The sequence below is a fragment of the Furipterus horrens genome, unplaced genomic scaffold (genome assembly GCF_987537825.1).
Source record: "Furipterus horrens unplaced genomic scaffold, mFurHor1.1.pri manual_scaffold_4, whole genome shotgun sequence".
Classification (NCBI taxonomy): domain Eukaryota; kingdom Metazoa; phylum Chordata; class Mammalia; order Chiroptera; family Furipteridae; genus Furipterus; species Furipterus horrens.
This window is the reverse complement of record NW_028327174.1, coordinates 172,648,634-172,667,789: the sequence shown is the minus strand read 5'-3', so window position 1 is coordinate 172,667,789 and position 19,156 is coordinate 172,648,634. Positions and strand designations below refer to the sequence as shown.

The 19,156-nt window shown below is 53.5% G+C and overlaps 1 protein-coding gene across 2 annotated transcripts in view; it reads left to right on the top strand.

Annotated features, from left to right (window-relative positions):
• CNTFR (ciliary neurotrophic factor receptor) overlaps positions 1-19,156 on the top strand; it is a 37,826-nt gene that overhangs the window by 11,497 nt on the left and 7,173 nt on the right. For both annotated transcript variants that reach the window (XM_090275896.1, XM_090275897.1), the window contains exons 2-3: positions 8,373-8,457; positions 13,053-13,286. In XM_090275896.1, coding sequence (XP_090132022.1) covers positions 8,373-8,457; positions 13,053-13,286 — 319 coding nt within the window. The remainder of the gene's footprint in view (positions 1-8,372; positions 8,458-13,052; positions 13,287-19,156) is intronic.

Below are 19,156 nucleotides of genomic sequence, written 5' to 3'. Positions count from 1 at the left end.
ACGTCCTAGCCAAGTTCAGTCCCCACTGCTTGCTTTCACTTGGCCCCCACAGCCTGTGTTCTTTTGGGCCTGTCACCTGGTTTCCCTAAACCCTGCTGCCTGATTTCTTTTGTTCCCACTGCCTGCTTTCCACAAGTCTTATCGCCTGGCTTTATGGGATTGCCCTGCCTGTTTTCCTTAGGTCCTGCTGCCTGGTGTGGGCTCCCCTGCCTGGCTTCCATGGAGCCCTATCAGGTTCCCTTTAGGATGGGGCACCAGGGTCCAAGCTACACCCGGAGTAGCAAGTGGTGAGGATGTCAACAGCATTGCCAATTGTTCCCTGCTTGGGGCCTGGCCAGCACAGCCTGGATTCCGCTCTGCCTGGACAGCGATGGGTGGGGAGGGAGGGCTGGAGTGCAGACCCCCAGGGTCCAAGGACACTTTAGGATTCTTATCCTCAGTGATTACTTAGGAGAGCACCCACTAGGCCAGTGCTATACCCTTCTCCCTTTGGGCCTGACCATGATGCAGTGCTTTGGGTTGGGGGTTGAGGTTGAGGCCCCATTGCTTTCCCCTTCCTTCCCCTCCTGCAACCAGGCCTGACATTCCATGCCCTCTAGTTGTGGGCACTGAGCTTTTGAAGAAGCCTGAAATCACACAGCAGTTAGCTAGGTTAAGAGCGGCTGCTGGTCTTCATCCCAGAGAAGAGGGGATGAAGAGGGGAGACAGTAGGGGCCTGGGGAGTAAGTTGGTTTCTGGCTCCTGCTCCCACCAGTGCTACCATCTCTTTGCCCAGGGGCTTCTTCACCTCTCCTGTCTGGCCTGGAACTCCCCTCATTCTCAGATGCTGGTGTACTTGGGGTTAGGGGAAGAAGTAGCTACCCAGGGCAGTGATTTCCAACTGGTGTGCCACAAGAGTTTTTAAAACATGAAATACCTGACTATTTAGTCAGGGGCACTGACCTCTTTTCCCTTAGATTGTCAAATAAAAAAATAACAGCAGCCAACATAACAATAGCCATCCAGTGTGAATGAATAAAAATTACACCTATTTTTTTTTTGTCAGATCAGCCCCCCCAATTTTTTTTTTGGTGTGTCACAGAATTTTAGTAATTAGTTTATATGTGCCATGAGATGAGAAAGGTTGAAAATTGCTGGACTAGGGAATAATTGTCTATTTCCTCATTTTTAGCAACCAATGAAGTGCCTCTTTCCCTTTTCCTTCCTGTCTTAGGCTACCCTGAGCTTTATTACCCTCCCCCCAGGCACCACCTGGGCAACCCCAGGTCCCAGCATAGAGTCGCTCTTCTGAGTGTATATCTGTATTTCCCACTGCTGGGTATAGGGGTGTGAGAGGCTGAGGGTGACTGGGTGGCCAGAGTTTCTGGAGGTATGATGGTATCTGTGTGGAAGGAAAATCAACTGTTCTGAATGTGCGATGGTATCCATATGTGGGACCATCACTGTTCTGAGTGAGCACATGTGAGACAGTTTGTGTGTGACTGTGACTGTAATGAGTGTGTGCACGCACACCAGTGTGTGCGAGGCTGCGGCACGGGTATCCACGTGGGAGGCCATGATTTGTGGCCATGGTGGTAGACTCTGAGTGTCAGTGTCTGCAAGAGGCTTTTGGGTGTATCTTGAAAGCTCAGGCTGTGTGTTTGTAGAGATAGGGGCCTTGGGGAGCTCTGCCTGGTGGTTGTAAGAGCCCTAGTGTGTGCTGGGACGCAGGGTGAAGTTAGCACTGAGTGTTATGTGACCCTGAATCGCTGGTGTGTGTGTGAGCATGTGTGCGCGCATACTCAGGCCTGTGTTTACCCATCAGGAACAGATTGCTCTGGCTTCCCCACTGTGAGGAGGGGAGGAAAGGGGAGGAAGGATGGCTTGCTTTTGCCCAGAAGACCAGAAGCTTCCTCAGAGTGTGTGCAATGTACGTGCATGTTAGGAGGGTAGGGAGAACAGGACAATTATGTGATGAGAGTTGAAGTTTCTGTTCTCCCCCCACCCCCACCCCACATCAACTCTGTTCTGTCAGAAAGACCATCTTCAGTTCTTTTTGTTACAAACCACTGCTTCATATACACTGCCTCTCCAGCCGCCCTTTTCTGTGTGTATGTGTACGTGTACACAAGCTTACAAGCATAGGCTTCTGTGTATGTACTTGAGGGTGTGTCTGCACCATAGCTCTGATGGGGCCAAGGGTGGGGTGTAGTGGGAGATGCTGAGGCAAATAGGTCTTTGTCCTAGGCCCCAAATCTGGAAAGCGATTCTGTCCATTCTTCTGTCTCCATGGAAGGCCCTACAGCGTGTAACCTGCCCCTGCCTCATCTGTGAGCCCTTGAGCCCTTTCTCCCATCAGCTAAGATAAGTCTCATTCAGACCCATTGCCCTGCTCCTCCCCCACCTTCCATGGAGTTCTTCCAGCTGTCTAACCTCCTACTGCAGCATTTGGTCCCTCCAAGAGGAGTAGCCCCTACTCTCCACAGAATTAACCTGACCAGTGTGTGGGCCTTTTCTGGGTAGAGAGGTCCTCCTCATTCTTCTAGAAGCCAGAAGGGACTCTGGACTGGGGAGGGGGTGGGTGTTGGTGTTTGTACTTCAAGTTCTGTGAAGCTGTCCAGAGCCCATGTTCCCAGAGGGAGGATAGGAACTTATTTGTCCCTTCCTGCACCCTGGGGAGCTGGACTAATTGACTTGAGGGAGAAAGCCCAGACCTTTTGCACCTAGAGGGCTGCTTAAGTACAGGCCTACATATACAAGCTCATGCCCAGTTCACAGGCAGCCCCCCTTCTGGAGTGGGGTTCCACATGTGGGCACAGGCTGGTAGGATTTAGATTCCCACCTTCTCAGGACACCTCCCACTTGCCATCCAGGCTCATCGTGGAAGGACCCCAAGTGCCCCTCCACAACACACCCACACACACGTGCAGCAGGGCATGCACATGCTGATCTCAGGGTTCCCATGGTGCAAGAGGCTGGGGGTGGGGGGTTTGAGCACTCAGAGTTCAGGCTGCTGCCAAATCCATCGGAATCTTGCCCCCCCCCAACCCACCCCCATCTCCTGCTGCAGAGGTCACAGAGGTGTGGATATCGCCCCCCCCCCACCAACTCACTCACATTGGGCTACCTCCTTTTCTACAACCTTAGCCAAAGGCTGGAGCTGGGGGACTGATCTCCCTACCTCCCTCCTGCCCCCAACCCCGTGGTGCTCAGCTTCTCCTGCCCCCTTCTTTGGGGTGGGGAAGAAGGGGACCTATGTTTGGATGGGGTCCTTTTCCCTGAGCACTGGGGTTTGCCCCTGGAGTGTGTGGGGTTGCGGTAGCCCAGGAAGAGATAAGGCTGGAATCCTGAACATGGCATGGCTTCTGAGTCCTGTCCCCTTGAGGCAGGGGCACTGAGAGCTGAGAGCAGGGCTAGGTCTGGATTCAGAGAGAAAAGAGAAAGAGCCAGAGACAAGAGACTCAGGAGCGAGAGACGCCACAGGGAGTGGGAGCCTACCCCCATGGCCAGCCGCCTCAGCCCAGGAGCTGGCCCCTGACCTGGTCCCGCCCCCTCCCTGGTGGGGGGCCTGCAGGCCAGCTGCCAGGGGCCAGGCCTCTCTCCTCAGCCTTCCCCCCAACCCCCAGCCTCTGGACAGCTCAGTCCTCTGCCCCCTCCCCCACCGCCCACGCTGTCCAGGCTGCCTAGGCCTGGTGGGATCTGGGGGCCTCCTGGCCTCAGCCCCTCCTCCCTGTCCTGGAGCTTCCCGCCAGCCAGGACTGTCTCTCTCCCAGGCTCCCTCTCGGCCAGCACTGTTCCTCCCTCCCTGCCCACCACATCATTGTCCCTGTCTCTGTCTCCTCTGTCTCTCATTTTCACTCCATCTCCAAGTGTAGGTGTCTATCTCTCTCACTCTACTCTAATATCTCTGCAGGTCTGGGGCCTCTAGAGTTCCTCCTGTCTTTGAACGAGTTCATGCTGTGTCCTGTCCTGAGTTCTTGCCTCATTTCCAGGATGGACCCTCTAGGGCTGCTGTGGAGAGAGGGGAAGGGGCTGAGAATCCAGGAGAGAGTGCCATTTCCTTCACACAGAGGGATTGTGGAGTTTGGGGTTGTCATGGGGGACTGGAAGCTGTGGAGATGTCACCTTGGCTCTGCCATAGGCCATTTGCCCTCCATCAGATGAATGTTCCTGTCCTCACCCAGCCCTGGGCCATGGGGGTAGTCCAGGCCAGTGAACTTCATTGGATCTCAATTTCTTGGAGGCACCGCATAGGGCCTCCTTGCTCATTCATTGTCTAGGCCAGACTGAGCCTATCTGACTACCAGCCAACCAACACCCTGAAGCTCTGAACACACTGTTTCTGGCACATCATCACATACACAGCGCTGAGCCACGCTGAGCAGTGCTCAGAACCTCCTATGTTGGGCTTGTATAACCAAACTATCTGCTTCTGCGTGGATAAACAGGGTCTTTCCAAAACTCACACTTCCCCTTCCTCAGGTTCTGCCTTCACCTGGGCAGGGGCTGAGGGTGGGAGCACAGCACAGCTAGACCCTTGCTGGGGCTGGCAAGAGGGATCTGAGGGGGCCCTGGATCCTAAGGTAGACTCAGAACCTGGGTAACCGAGGTTCCTGATCTGGAGCCTGTCACTTGTGTCTATCATTGTCACTGCTGGTGACTGTCAGCCTCCATGGTGCCAGTATTACTGTAGACTGTTACTGAGTCTTATTAACATTCCTATAGTACTGTGGATGTTACCGTCATCATTACTCTATGTGACTGTCAGTCTCATTGCATTTTTGATCTTGAGGTTATTGTCACTATGACTGTGTCAATGTTAACAGGTATCATTGCCCTGTTTGTTGGTGTTGTTGTATGTGACCGTCACTGCATCATTGTCAATGTAGTGACTATCAACACCTGTGTGTCATTGTGAACTGTACAACTGTATTATTTATACTGGCTGTTGTTATCAATGTGTAATGGTGTCTTTGTGTCACAGTGGGACAGTGTCATAAGTTGTGGGCTCAGGATTTGTCTCTTGATGTGTCACCTGTGTATAATAATGACATCCTGGGGTTCTCTGTCAGGTAAGGTGCTAGGCTCCTTGTGCTGACAGGAGTTTGGGTTCCTGGGCACTGGGCTCCTTTCTTGCTACTGGGGTGCCCTCTGTTTTCTCCTCATTCTGGGGTTGGAGGGGTCTACAAGGAGCCTGGGTCAGTTTGCATGGCCCTTATCTGGGGCTTTGTGGGATTTATCCTCCAGATCTATCCCAGAGTCATGGGGTGTGGACTCAGAAAATTCCTGGGAAAGATGCTGTTTGCCCTGGGATAGGCAGCCTGAGGTGAGCTAAGGCAGGGTGGAGGTGTAGCCTGGATGCCTCTGGGCTCAGCTTCCCTACCTGGGAATGGGCCCAGCTGGGACTCTGAGGGAAAGGGGAAGTGAAATTGGCCTGGAGCTTTCTGGATTTGTGGGACAGAGATAGAATAGGGTTTTAGTCCACCCTTATCTCCTGAGGCCTGGGCTACTGGACCCCCAAAGAGAAGTCCTATAGTCCCCAGGAAGGCCCTGCTCTTCTTATCTTACATTGGCCAGCACTGCTGAACTGACACCGTCCCTCACACTGGAAGAGCTGGGCGGGCTTAGTGAGGTGTTCTAGGGTAGGCACAGAGACTTGCCAGTGTTTGTTATTCTCTCTAGGTCTGTCTCTCCTTCTGTCCTTGAATCTCTGCCCATCTCCTATGCTCCCCATCTCTCTTCCTGCATCTCTTCTTCCATTTCCCCCTATTTTGGTCCTTTCTCGTCTCTCTGTGTCTCCACTCACAGCTTTCCTTCTTTCCCTGCCTCAGTGTTCCCCCCTCCCTGGGTCTTTCCCTTTTCTGGGTGCCCCCAACCATGCAATATCTGTCTTGGTACCCCATCCCCCACCTTCTGCAGTGCTCACTCTCAGCAGCGCCCATCTCCCATGGCTGCAGCCCCGTTGGCCCAGGGCCCGGCCCTTACAGTAACTCATTGGGCTGATGGAGGCGACTTTGATGAAGAAGCCATCCCCCACTGCGGGGGCCCAAACGTGTGTGTGTGTGTGTGTGTGTGTGTGTGTGCTTGCTTGTAGGCATGAACACCCATGCCAGGCTGTCTCCTCACCCCTGCCCTCCCCAAACTGGGACCAGGAAGGAGCTGGGAGCAGGGGGCCCCCAACACCCCACCCCCTCTTCTCCCATTCTGTGACCTAATCCCCATGCACTCTGCCTGCCCAGCTGCCTCCCCATGCCAAGGTTCCTGCTCCCATGTGGTGGGCAGTAGGTGGCCCTGAGGTGGAGTGTTTTCCTGGCTGTGAGGAGAAAGGCAGATGGCTGAGATGGTGGGGGGTGGGTGATCTGAGGGCTACCTGCAAGGGTGGAGGTGGGGAACCAGCTCTTGTTTCTCTCTCTCTAGCACCAGCTCTAAATTCAAACAGTCCTGAGTTCATTTCCTGGCCCCACTACTTGCTGACTCTGACTTTGGCCACTGTCTTAACCTCCTAAACCTGAGGAGTAGCTGAAGATGGGGGAGTGGCTGAGGGTCAGGAGCCAGGCCAAGTGGTAGCTAAGGCTCCGGGAGCCACTGCCATGGGAGGATAGCCAAGGCCACGTGGGGCCTAGAGTGATGAGCTGTGCCAGGGAAGGGCAGTCAGAGCACCTGCAGCTGATGGCTGGAGGAAAACCAGGGCAAAAAGGAGACTTGCCTGGTGAGGGGCAAGTGTAGCAATAGGCAGGCAGGGGCCCTCTCCCATTAGGGAACCCCAGAAGTCAGATTCTCTCCAACTTACCCACCCACTGGTACAGGCTGACACCCATATTTGTCTCCTCCTGCTTTAGCTGTCTGCAGTGTCTCTGGCAGTATTTCTGACAGTGGCTCTGGCTGTGTCTGGCAGTGTGTCTGACTGTGTGTCTGAGTGTCTCTGGCAGTGTTTTTAGTGGTGTGGATACTTCCTGACTGAGCATCTGGCTGTGTCTCTGGTTCTCTCTCTAGCTGTTTTTCTGGGTGTATGCCTGTTTGTATCTATCAGTTTCTCTGGGGTTTCTCTCATTGTGTGTCAGGCAGTTTCTCTGGCATGGTTTCTAACAGTGTCTCTGGTGCAGATGGAGTCTCTGCCTGTGCTTCTTGCTCTTTCTCTGGTGCTATGTCTGCATGTGTCTGGTTGAGTCTTTTACAGTGTTTCTTGTGGGTCCTTTGGTTGTGTATTAGCTGTTCTCTGGCTTTGTCTGATTGTGCCTCAGAGTCTCCCAGCATAATTCCAACTGTGTGGAGCTGTTTCTTTGGGGCTCTGTTCAGCTGTTTTGGGCAGTGTCTCTGCTATGTGTCTGGCTACACCTTTGACAGAGTCTGGTGGAGAGTCTGGCAGTGTTTTTCTCTGGGTCTCTACTTCTGTCTGGTTGACAGTCCCCCTTTCCTCAGACTGGGTTGAGAGAATCCTATCTGGAGCTTTTTCTGAAGGTAATAGTTATGTCCCTGTTCTCATGTGTAAGTGTGTGCTGGGGTGGAGTGGGAGGGGGACAGCTAAACCCATTCCAGGAAGCAGGACAATAAGTAGGGGGGCAGTTGGATCCATCTTGGGTTCTGGGGACATGTCCTGGGTGTGCTTTATGTGCCCACAGAGGTTCGTATAGGCACTGATGCACATCTGCTGGGCTGCAGTTCACAGGCTCTTGGGCATGTGGCTAGGGAGAAGGATGGGCTGGGATCCCTGACAAGGACCTACATGTGAAAGCCCCTCATTCTTCTCTTGATCATTGGTGCCCACTAAAGAAAAAGTCACATCTGGCCTTGTTACAACTGGCCCCTGCTCTGGTACCCTGCTGCTCTGAACTCCTTAGAGCCCACTCGGGAGGCTCATGGAGGGGCAGATCTCAGGAGCTCCTGAGCATCCAGGTTTTGGGCTCTCTCCCCAGGAGCACAGCAAGGGACCTTCCATTCAAAACAATTTGGAGAAGTATAGACCTCCAACTGAGTTAAAACAGTACCCTTTCATTTTCTGATGTTTATAGCTAATTAGCCAACATCACCAGTAAAGTTCTTTCTTTCTTTCTTTTTTTTAAAAGAAAAATGACCCTAACATTACCAATGTTCTATAACTCATCTGTGGTTGACTACATCCTGTAACCAGCAGCCTTATCGAGCAACAAACTACTATAGGTTGCCTTCTACCATCCTGGCAAACTTTTGCCTACAGACGCAAATAATGTTGTTTTCTATTGCTTGAAAGAGGATCCTGAGTCCCATTAAGAATGGCATTTGGGGTCAAGGTGCCCTGGCCCTATGGCTGGGATTTCCCAGTCTTGCCTGAGAAAGGGGGGCTCCCTAGGAGGTTCCTGCCTGGGCTGATGCTGCCGCTTCACCACCCCCTCCACTGTCCCTGTTTCTCCCAACAGATGGCTGTTCCTGTCCCATGGGCCTGCTGTGCTGTGCTTGCTGCCGCCAGTGCCGTTGTCTACTCCCAGAGACACAGTCCACAGGGTGAGTGTGGGGGGTGGGGTGGGGGGGCAGTTAGTGATCATTCCCTGCCAACTTCCTCCCAGAGATGAGCATGAACTTTCCTTGGTATGGCTGTATTCACTCACCCAAGAGCCACACACTGACACATACTAGGATCACCACCCAGGAACACCCAGAAGGACATGAGTCATATGACACTGATATGCAGGGTGACCCAATGATGTCTCATAGGCATAGTCCTCTAGTCCCTCCTGGGGGGTCTCATGCTGATGGTATCTCTGGCTTGAGATGATCTGTCCCTCTTCCCACTAGGATGGATGTAGGGTATAGACAGGTGGGGTGGCAGTTGGAGGTGGCTAGGGCCAGGGCCCCTGTACAGTATCTGGTGAAATGGGTTCCCTGTGGCCTTTTGGGGTGTGCAGTGGGAGGCACTGAGAGAGACAGTGGGCAAGAATGCTTCCCATTACCCTAGAAGGAATATGGGGATAGAGATGGTAGACTGAGAACAAGATAGGGGAATAGGCAGGGTGACAAGTGAGAGAGGGTTGGGACACAAGGAAGGGGACTGGTCACCCAGTCAGCTGGAATGGAATGGCTGGAGGAGGCAGGCATTACTCAGGCGGTGCCATTGGCAGCGATGTCCAGTGAGGGCTGAGTCCTCCCCACAGCCCACAGGGCAAGGACTTGCACCCCTGCTGGGAAACAGGCACCCTTTTACCTTGAGCACTCATCCTGCCACTGCATTTAAGGCAGCACCTCAGACAGCCGCATCGGTATAAGGGCTGACCTCAAAACTCCTCCAATGCGGCTCCAGAGTAGGGAGCTCCTCTTCTGGATGTGTTCTGCCCCACCCACCCCCACCTCAGGTGGTTTGGGCAGAAGCAGAGAAGGTGGGGGTATCTCTGAGGCTCAGGCATAGAGCAGACCCTGATGGCTGAGCTCTGCCACTCTCAAGGCTGTGGGTTCAAGGTGGGTAGTGCGTCAAAGCTCCTGGGGCCTCTTCCTTGTGAGACCAACACTAAGACCCAGAGAGCCTGGCCTGCCCCCATGGCTGCTACTCAATGGGCAGGGACCAAAGGGACCACTACTAGGCCAGCCAATTGATCTCCTGCCTTCAGTCAGCCTGCCCTGGGCTCCTGTGACCACCTGACTTCCCTAGGCCTGCAGTGGTCTCTACCATTGGCCTGGTCCCTGCCCTGTATATGAAGCAGAGCCACATGTGACCAAGGCCACATCTCTACAAGTGTGTGGGACTGTCCTTGCACATTAGGCTGAATTCTTGTTGGGTGAGACCATGTCCCTGTTTGAGTGTGTTTCTGTGTGTTTGCATCCTGTGGGCTGTGCTCCAGTGTGACATTATCTGTGTGTGATCATGCCCTTTGTGGGACTGGGTCCTTGTGGTTGAGACTATACCCCACATGTGATAATTTATCTCTGTTTCTGTCTGTATGTTTGTGTCCCTGTTGAATTTTCCCCTCGTGTATGAGGCCATGTCCCCCTATGTAACTGTGCTTCTGGGTGATGGTGCCCTTCCTATACATGCATGTGATCTTGTATCAGGTGTTACCATCCCTGAAGTGGGACAGTGTCCCTGTGTGTCTGTGACCTTGCAGACAGTTGTCCAGTATGTGCTTGTTCTTTGTGGTGATTGTCCTTGCCCTATGTGTGTGGTGATGTGAAGTTGCTTAGGACACCCAGGGGGACTATTTCCGGCATGTGGTCCCCATGTGAGCCTGTGTGTGCAGGTGTGAGGGAGCCGTCGGCTCTGTCCCTCTGTGCTCTCTGTGTCCATGACCTCATCCTGTCTCTGTCTCTCATCCTGGCTTCTAACAACCTTTTCACAGCTGATTCCTTTGGAGCATTTGTCACCGCGTCAGGGCCAAGAACCCCATCCTCCCCCTGCTGCTTGATTTAATTTCTGAAATGGACAGCACATCAGTAGGGGCACCCATGGGGTGGGGGGAGAGCTGTCCAGAAACAAAGGATTAAATCACTGCCATCTTTGGAGCAGTTGCATGGCTGTGTGTATTGCCAGTGTTGTGTTACTGTGGCAGTGTGACACTGTGATTGTCATATCATGTTGCCCCCTCTGCTTCTGCCTTGTGGCCTGTAGTTGACTTCTGTCATTGTGTTGTCATTTTTTCATTCCTGCCCTGCCCGTTGGTTTGCCATTATTATTGTCATTGGGTTGTGTTTCCATGTCCTCTGTGAGGTGGACAGTGTGCAGTGGACAATATTGCCATTATATTTGTGGTGCTGTTGGGTCACTGTTTCCTCACCTGTAGCTGGACCTGACCCCAGGATTAAAGGACCATCCTGGGTCCATGCTAGTTCTGAGCTGCTGTTGGTCAATGTTGACGTGTTGATGTGTTACTGCTGGGACCATGATGGCCACACCCCCTCCCCAACGGTCAGTTTTTAGCCTCCTCCTCAGGCAGCTGGACGCAGAGTCTCTGCTTGGGGGGGGGATGTTGCAGAGAGAGAGGGGCTTGGCATGCTTCCTGGAAGCTCCAGGTTTTTGGAAAGGAGGCTGGAAGGGGGCTCAATGGCTAGGGCTGGTGGGCTGGGGTGGGGGGGCTCTATGGCTTGAGCCTTGGACACTGGGCCTCTGGTCAGGGGGAGGCCCCCATTCAGTCTCTGGTCCAGCCTCACAGCTGTGGCCTCCAAGGCCCCCAGCCACCGCCCTTCCGCCCCGTTCATCCTCTGCTCGGCTGGTCCCAGGCCCCACAGACGAATGGTCAGGGCTGGCTGGGTTTCCTGCTTCCCTCTCCTCTGACAGGGACAGGGAGGCTCAGAGAGGGGCAAGACAGAGACAGGCAGCGGGGGAGAGACCTGGAGACATGGAGAGACTGCAGCACAGGGAGACAGACTGAGGCAACAAACAGGGACAGATGTTCCAGCACAGAGAAAAGCAGTACTGGGGAAGGGGCTGCAATGGAGGGAAGCGGTGGCTGGTGACATGGGGGGGGGAAATCCCTACCCCCTGCTGTCCTGATGGTGTTAACAAGTCTAATTAAGGGGCCACTGGCCCAACTTAATTGGCTCGTTAACAGGAACTGCCTCTGAAAATTCCCCAGCTCAGTGGGGTAGCTCTCAGAGGGGAGACTTGAGCGAGTGTTAACGAGGGATCCCACAACCCCCCACTAGCCCCCTCCCCTTCACTCTTCCCCTCCCATCCTCACTCCACAGATCTGGCGGGGACCAGGGAAGCATCTGTCCTTCCAGCTTGGGGGGCAGGATGCAGAGATTAGATTCGGATCTCCCAGCAGTCTCCCGACTCTCCATGCCTGTGTCTCTACCCGTGTCTGTAGATAGGTGTTTGGGACTTTCTGTCCCACATGCCTCCCCGACCTAGTGCTGCCTCTTGACAGGTGCTCCCTCCCACCCTTCCACTCCAGTCTCCTGGGCTCCGTCCATCACGCCTGGGTTGCCGAGGCCAAGGCTGGGGTTTGCTTTTGGCTCTGACAGGCCCCTCCTGGGGGCAGGAGAGGAGAGCGCTCTCTCAGTCCCAGCACTCTCCACCCCCAGCCGAAGCAGTTCCTGCCTCTTGAAGTTGACAGCTGCCAGGAGTTCCCTAGAGCTCCAGTCCTCCACCCAGCCCTTTCTCCCTTCCTACTGCTGCCCAAACCCTGGATGGCTGGTTGGGGGTGGGAGGTGGGGCTTGTCAGGGGGGCCAGAGTGGGAGAGAGGAAGAGAAAGGCAGGACAGAAAGAGATAAGGATGGGGAAGAGAAACAGATGGGGAAAGACAGAGAAAGGAGTCCAGGAATGGGGCCCCTCAGCTCCAGCTTGCCTGGGTAGCAGATGTCAGTGACTGGGGCTGGGCCTGTTAGTGGTAAGAGGTTAGGGTCATGGGGGTCAGGAAAACTTTCTAAAAGACCTAGGGACTGGAGGTGAACTGGCTTTTCACTGAGTTCTAAAATACCTCCCCATACACTCTAGCCCTGGCCAGGTAGCTCAGTTGGTTAGTGTCATCCCAGTACACCAAGGTTGCAAGTTCAATCCTTGGTTAGGGCACATACGAGAAACAACCAATGAATGTATAAATAAGTGGAACAACAAAGTGGGTGTTTGAAAAAAACAAACCTCCCAGCACTATTCAATCAATCTCTCTCTCTTTCTCTCTTTCCCTCCCCCCCTTCCTCTCTCCTTCCCTCTGTCTCTCTCACACACACATACAGTTTTGTTTTGTTTTTGTTTTGGAGAGAGGGGAAGGGAGGGAGAAAGAGAGGGAGAGATACAATGATGTTCAAGAGATGCATCAATAGGTTCCTTCTTGCACGCCCCCAACTGGGGACCTGGCCCACAACCCAGGCTTGTGCTCTGACTGGGAATTGAACCAGTGACCTTTTAGTTCACAGGCTGGCACTTAGTCCACACCAGCCAGGGCACACATCCAGTTTTGGAGACACTTACATACCTGTACACTTGCTTAGCCCCAGAGACATTTTGCACACTCATCTCCCCAAGACACTCACACCAGCAGACATGGAGCCTCTTGGCCTGGACTCCTCTCTCATGCACATTCACAGGTTGTCATGCTTGCACACTCACCTGTGCTTGCTGGGCATGGCTGTGACCTGTGACTTTTGCTCTGTGCCCTCCCTATCCCCACAGAGGCACCCCACATGCAGTATGAGCGCCTGGGCTCAGACGTGACTCTGCCATGTGGGACAGCCAACTGGGATGCAGCTGTGACGTGGCGGGTAAACGGGACAGACCTGGCCCCTGACCTGCTCAATGGCTCTCAGCTCGTGCTTCGTGGCCTGGAACTGGGCCACAGTGGCCTCTATGCCTGCTTCCACCGTGACTCCTGGCACCCGCGTCACCAAGTTCTCCTACATGTGGGCTGTAAGTGTTGCTCCCAACCCCTCATTTGATCTCCTACTTCACTCAGAGGGGTTGTCAGTGAGGCCTAGATCCTTGGCCGAGGCCTAGATCCTTGGCCTAGCCTAAGTCCCCTTCCTGTTGGTGGAGGGAAGAGGGCTGCTGTACCCTGACCCTTGCCCTCTGATTTCATCCCAGTCTGCTCTTCTGACCTCTGAGCCAAGTCTTACCCATTGAGTCCAGACCCCTGGGCATTCTGCACATGTATCTCTGCACCCGCCCTTCCCAGAGGTCTTTGAGATCTTGAATTCCTGTTCCTATGACAAAGTGGGTAGAGGAGGGCTGGCAGATCATGGCCCATCTGGGGCCTGGTGGGAGTAATCCTGGGGTCACAGTTCAGGGTGGGAGTAGCGACAGTCCACTGCACTCTTACAGAGGCTGGCCATGAGGGCCTTGTGGAGGAAAATGGGATCTTTGGTTATGTAGATATGCATATGGGCACTAAGGAAGGCCCAGGGGAGAAGGAGGGCTTCCTCAAGTGGGAGACAAGTGGAGACTTAGGGGATTTTGGACTAATACATTCAAAAAGTTATTTCTGGCAGAGTGTAACTGTAGGTATCAGAGGCTGGGAAGGCATGAAATGGGGGAAGGAGGGGACAGGCAGATCATGATCCTAGATGCTGGGGAGTGACAAGAATCTTCCTAAAAGATTCCTTTTATTGTAGTGAAAAGAGCAGATTGGATAGGGCAAAGCCAGGCAGGAAGGAGGCTGTTGTTGGGATGCAATAGAGATGATGAAGACCTGGGACAAGGGCATAGAGTCGGGGAAGTTGAGAGGGGACAGCTGGACCTCCAGGAGTTGGTGCTGGACTGGAAGTGGGGAGGACAGGAGAGTAGAGAACAAGGGGAGTCCAGACAGCTGGCAGTACCAGTCACTGCTGAGACACAGTAGGACGACCCGTTGGAGGAGAAGACAGTACGTTCCATTTGGACAGGTCTTTTGGGTTTCCCTAGGATCAGACTCCAAGATGAGAATTCATGTGCAAGTAGTTTGTTTGGCAGGTGTCAGAAACACCATAGGGCAATGGGCAAATGATAGAAAAAGGAAGTTAAGTTAGTCAATAAAGAATTACCAGCTATTAAGTCTGGACTATTGGAGCTTAACCCATGGGGACACTTGGAGCCCAGGCAGAACCTGCAACTCAGAGATCTCCTGCCAGAGGGGTGTGGGAGCTTGGGTGCTTTTATACCAACTCCTGCCCATCCCTGGTTGGGGGATTCTCCTGGTGGGGGTGGGGGTTGGGGTGGGGGTATTGTAATTCTCCAGCACTTTTGACCTGATGTCTCAGCAGGCAATGCAGGCTTTGGTGACCAAAGAAAGCTCTTAGGCAAGTAACTGCAGAAGCAGCAGTGGGTATGGGTGAGGTATCTGTGATGCCACCCATATCTGCTATAGATACATTTTTTGGGGTCCTTGGGTGATAACAGGGGGTTGATGGCTGGTAGTCAGTGAATCTGAGGGTTTGGGGTTTAGGGGAGAGGTCTATGCTGGAGACAGGAATCTAGGGACTTGTCAGCATCAAAGCTATGGGAGGGATGAGATGGCCAAGGGAGAGATTGTGGGGTGAGGAGAAGAAATGGCCCAGAATGAGCCCTGAAGGCCATCACTGTATGAGGGGTTGATAGAAATGAGCCACAAAGAGAAAAGCAGCAGCCAGCAGGAAGGTAGAAGGAAGCCCTGGTGAGTGGGATTTGGAAGAGGGGTTTGGAGAAGTCAGAAGGATGAGGTTATCAGTGTTGCTGAGGGTCAGCCCCCAGATCCCAGCCAGAGGCTCCCACTGACCGAAAAAGTACTCAGAAAACAGTTTTATTTATTTTCTCCTTGAGCCAAAGATTCAAGCTTCCCTGGCCTTATGCCAGTTGGGTGATGCACCCTCACTGTCTGAAGATGGTTTCTTTACTCTCCCTGGGAGCTACCAAGGGGAGGAGATGCTTGAGAGGCCTGGGAGCAGGCCCTTGCCCCGCTGTCAGGAGATGGGTGTGGACAGCCATGGGAAATGGTTGACCCACCAGTAGGGCTAGAGGAAGGGTGGAAATATGGTTTGGTGGAGATATTTCTTTCAGCACAGAAAAGCTTTTGATATGTTTAAACTCTATAGAGATGGCTTTCCTAACCAAACTGCTTAGTTGCAAGTCAGGGGTGGAGCGACCCCTGTTGACCAGGTCTAGAAATGCAGGGCCAGCCTAAAGATGTCCTCCCTGATAAGCGAAGTGGAGGACTTAGCCTTTCCCAGGGAGCCCTTACTGGGAGTAGGGGTGGGGATGGGGGGGTGGGGGAGGCCATGTATTGAGTGCCATGGAAGATGGAGGAGACCTACTTGTCACTGTCATTTACACTCCTGAGTTCTCAGTTTGATTCCCAGAAGTCTTCAGGATGGACAAGGTTGATAGTAATGGCTGGGCCTTGGCGACCCTGGGCCCCCATTCCTAATGACTAGATATCCTTTGAGGGGAATTAGGTCTAGAAGTAATGGCTATAGTCCATACCCACAGGACATGCCCACAGCTGCCCTGTTGTGACCAGAGCCCAGACCTTTTGTATTTAGTGCTGACCATTCCCCAGGCCCTGCCCATCAGAGGGGAGCTGGCCATGAATTGGCTATAGCATTAGTAACAGGTACTTATCTCTCATTGCCTTATTTCCTTGTAAAGAGCTGGTCGGAGGAACAGGGAACATTAATCATGATTGTCTCAGTCACTTTATATTAGTAACAAGAGACTGGGTTTGGCAACACTTGATATCAAATTATCCTTCTTGCTAGCACTCAGAGAACAGGACAAAGTTACCCCTGATTTGTGGGTCATTCAAATAAAAAATTGTTTAATGTTTATCCTAGACACATATGATTTTTATGTCTCTTATTTCCACAGGAACCAGATCATAAAAAATATTCTGTTGAAATTCCTCTGAATCAGACTGGTCCCTGAATGGCTTTCTTGTGATCCACCTCTCTGCCCTCAGGTGGATACTCACAAACAGTTCTGAGTAGTTCCCTGCCCAGGAGGACAAAAGGACCACCTCCACATTAGGAAATAGGATCACAGGGTTCCCTTTCATAGTCTTATTTACTAGACACAGCTGATGCAGTATCATTCTGATTTTAAGCTAAAACAAATCAGATCAATTGAGTAAATTTAAATTGGACAGTTCCTTTTCCAACGTTTAAAATTTGTAGAGTGGTCAGGATGGGAACTTCAGACCCCCTGGTTCAGCATTACTTTGCCCTCAGCCCTGTTTGGCTGGAAGGAAAGAGCAGTCAGTGGGAGGTAGTGGTGGGGGGGGGCGGCATTTGGGAGTCCAGATGTTGGGTTATATCAAGGGATGCCATGAGATAAGGTTGGGACAGGCCATGGCCCTTGAATGCCAGGCAGGAGTAGGAGCATGAGTGGTCCCGGGTAGGGCTAGAGCTGGTCCTGCCCCACCCAGCCTGATCTGGCGTGGCCAGGGTGTGGGCAGCCTGCCCCTCCTTCTCTTTGGGCCTGCCAGCAGGCCTCGTACATGCCGGGGGCTCCAGCCCAGGCGGGCTGGCGAGATGAGAGGAAAAACATGCGGTTTGGTGGGCTGGACATGGAAAAACAAGCCAATTAGGAGGAAAACAAACAAACTCTGGGCCAGCAAGGGCACACGCACACATGGCCCCGCATGGGACCCAAGGGCACCCTGCCACTGGCTGACAGCATCACTTGGACTTCTCAGGAGTCCCCACAAGAGACAACTCGGGCTGCCTGGGTGTTCAGGAACACACCCGTATGCCCAGAGTGTGATACTATGATATGTGTATGCATATGAGCTTTTTCTAACATGCTCTCACATGGTGTTCAGTTCATCTGTGTGAGCACACTTGGAATTCTGGGCACCTTCCCATACCCAGTTCAAAAGATACATTCAGGCTTAAACTCTACCTTATATACAGTATCTCCAGTGTGTAGTGTCACTGTTACTGTGTTTCAGACATAGGGCACATCTGTATGTGCTCTCCCAGAGCACCTCGGCCACACAGCCTTACACATACAGACAATCCCGAATGCAAACAGCCACTCCCTGAGTCACATATGCCTTCAGTCACACACAGCTGATCACACAGGCACACAGCGGCCCAGAGTCTCAGTCACACACACGAAGCCTCTCAGAGTTACACACACACAGCCTCACAATCTCGCTGTCCTAGAAGCTGCCTCTCCCCAGACTCACAGCACACTTGCAACAGGCCTCCCGACCGCACACTGTCCCACAGCCTCACACTTGGTCTCTCGCAGCACCCCCACCTCCGCCCACCCGGCCCCTCAGCTGGGCTCCAGCTGCAGCAAGTCACTCCTTTTCTTCCTTTTCTTTGTTTTTCTTTCCTCCTTTTCCCTCTGAGAAACCTGGTCCCTGTCAGGAAACCCAAGCCCTTTCCTACTCAGGGCCCAGGGCCAGGCAGGAGTAGCCAGATGACAGACAAAGCCCTGCCTGGCCCCCCAGCCCTCTATGACCTGCCCAGTTAGAGAGGGAAATTGGTTTCAGGGGAAGGACAGTAAGAAGAATGGAGGAGGCCGGTTAGTGGGTGGCTGGCTGGGGGAAGGGGGCCGTGAGTCCAGTGCTATGGCCCGCTCTGCCCTCCCAAGAGTCCCAGGCAGCAGGGAGCTGACTCTGCAGGCTTCAGTACCCCACCCCCACCCCCCAGCGCCCTTCTCCTTTGAAGCTGAGGGTAAGGGGGGGTGGTGGCAGAAGGGAGGAGTGGAAGATTTTCAGCAGGCCGACCTCGGAATGTCCTTTCCTCCTGGGGTTGCTGCCAACTCTGTCCTGGCCCACAGGCCCCCACAAGGCACTTCCTGTGTCCTTGGCCGCCCCCCACCCCACCCCCATGCCTCTGTGCCCCTGGGCAGATAGAGAAGGGATAGGAGAGGCACACAGTATGAACATGCAAGAGCCACAAGATGGACACAGGGCCAGGAAGGCTTCCCATGGGAGGCAGATAGCAGTGGGCAGAATGCAGGTTGCCCCTGTGGGGCTTGGCTGGGCTCTGGCTCTCCCTTGTAGGCCAGGGGCATGCAGCTGCCTCTGCCCACAGCAGTGCCCACTCCACATGCTATGCCCAAACTTCTCTGGTGCCTCGCTGAGCCCCTCATCTCTTCTGCTGCAAAGCCAGATGGGGTCCTGGGGGTTCAGCCCAAACACATAAATACATACTTCACACATTCGAGACATGTACATGCAATCACACAAAGTCAGAGTCATGTGCACACTGTGGATGAAAGCCCACAGTTCTCCATGTGTCACCATGGCCACTCAGCAAGCATAGACATGTACTCCCCTTCACTGTCCCTGGCTTATTGAACTGCCCCCCTCCTATTTCCTGTCCACCTGTCAGGCAGGGGGTGGGGAGGGAGTGAGGGGGGCACAGGAGGGAGGTGTCAGTGTCCCTGGAGCCACCACAGACATTCCTTGCCTGGGTCAGATCACAGAAGCTGCCTCCTTCCAGGAACCTGAGCCGGCTGTGCTCACGCCTTACCCAGTGCCTGAGGGTGGGAACAGCTGGACTAAGTGCTCGCGGCAGCCAGAGTGCGGTCAAACAACAGAAAACACTTCCCAAGTGTGTGTGTGTGTGGTCATGTAGGTGGTATCCCCATCCTTGGGTGTAGTCCCAGCTTTGACTTGCTATGTGACCCCAGGCAGGTGCCTCTCCCTCTCTGGGTCTCCCCATTCTGGAGTGAAGACAGCTGCTGACCATGTAAAGAGCTTCTTAAAGGGTCTGTGACAGAATGGAGAGGCCAGGGCTTGGGCAGGGGTGAGATACACACCACGGGAGTAGCAGCTTTCTCGCAACTGGGATGTGCACACACTTGCAATCATA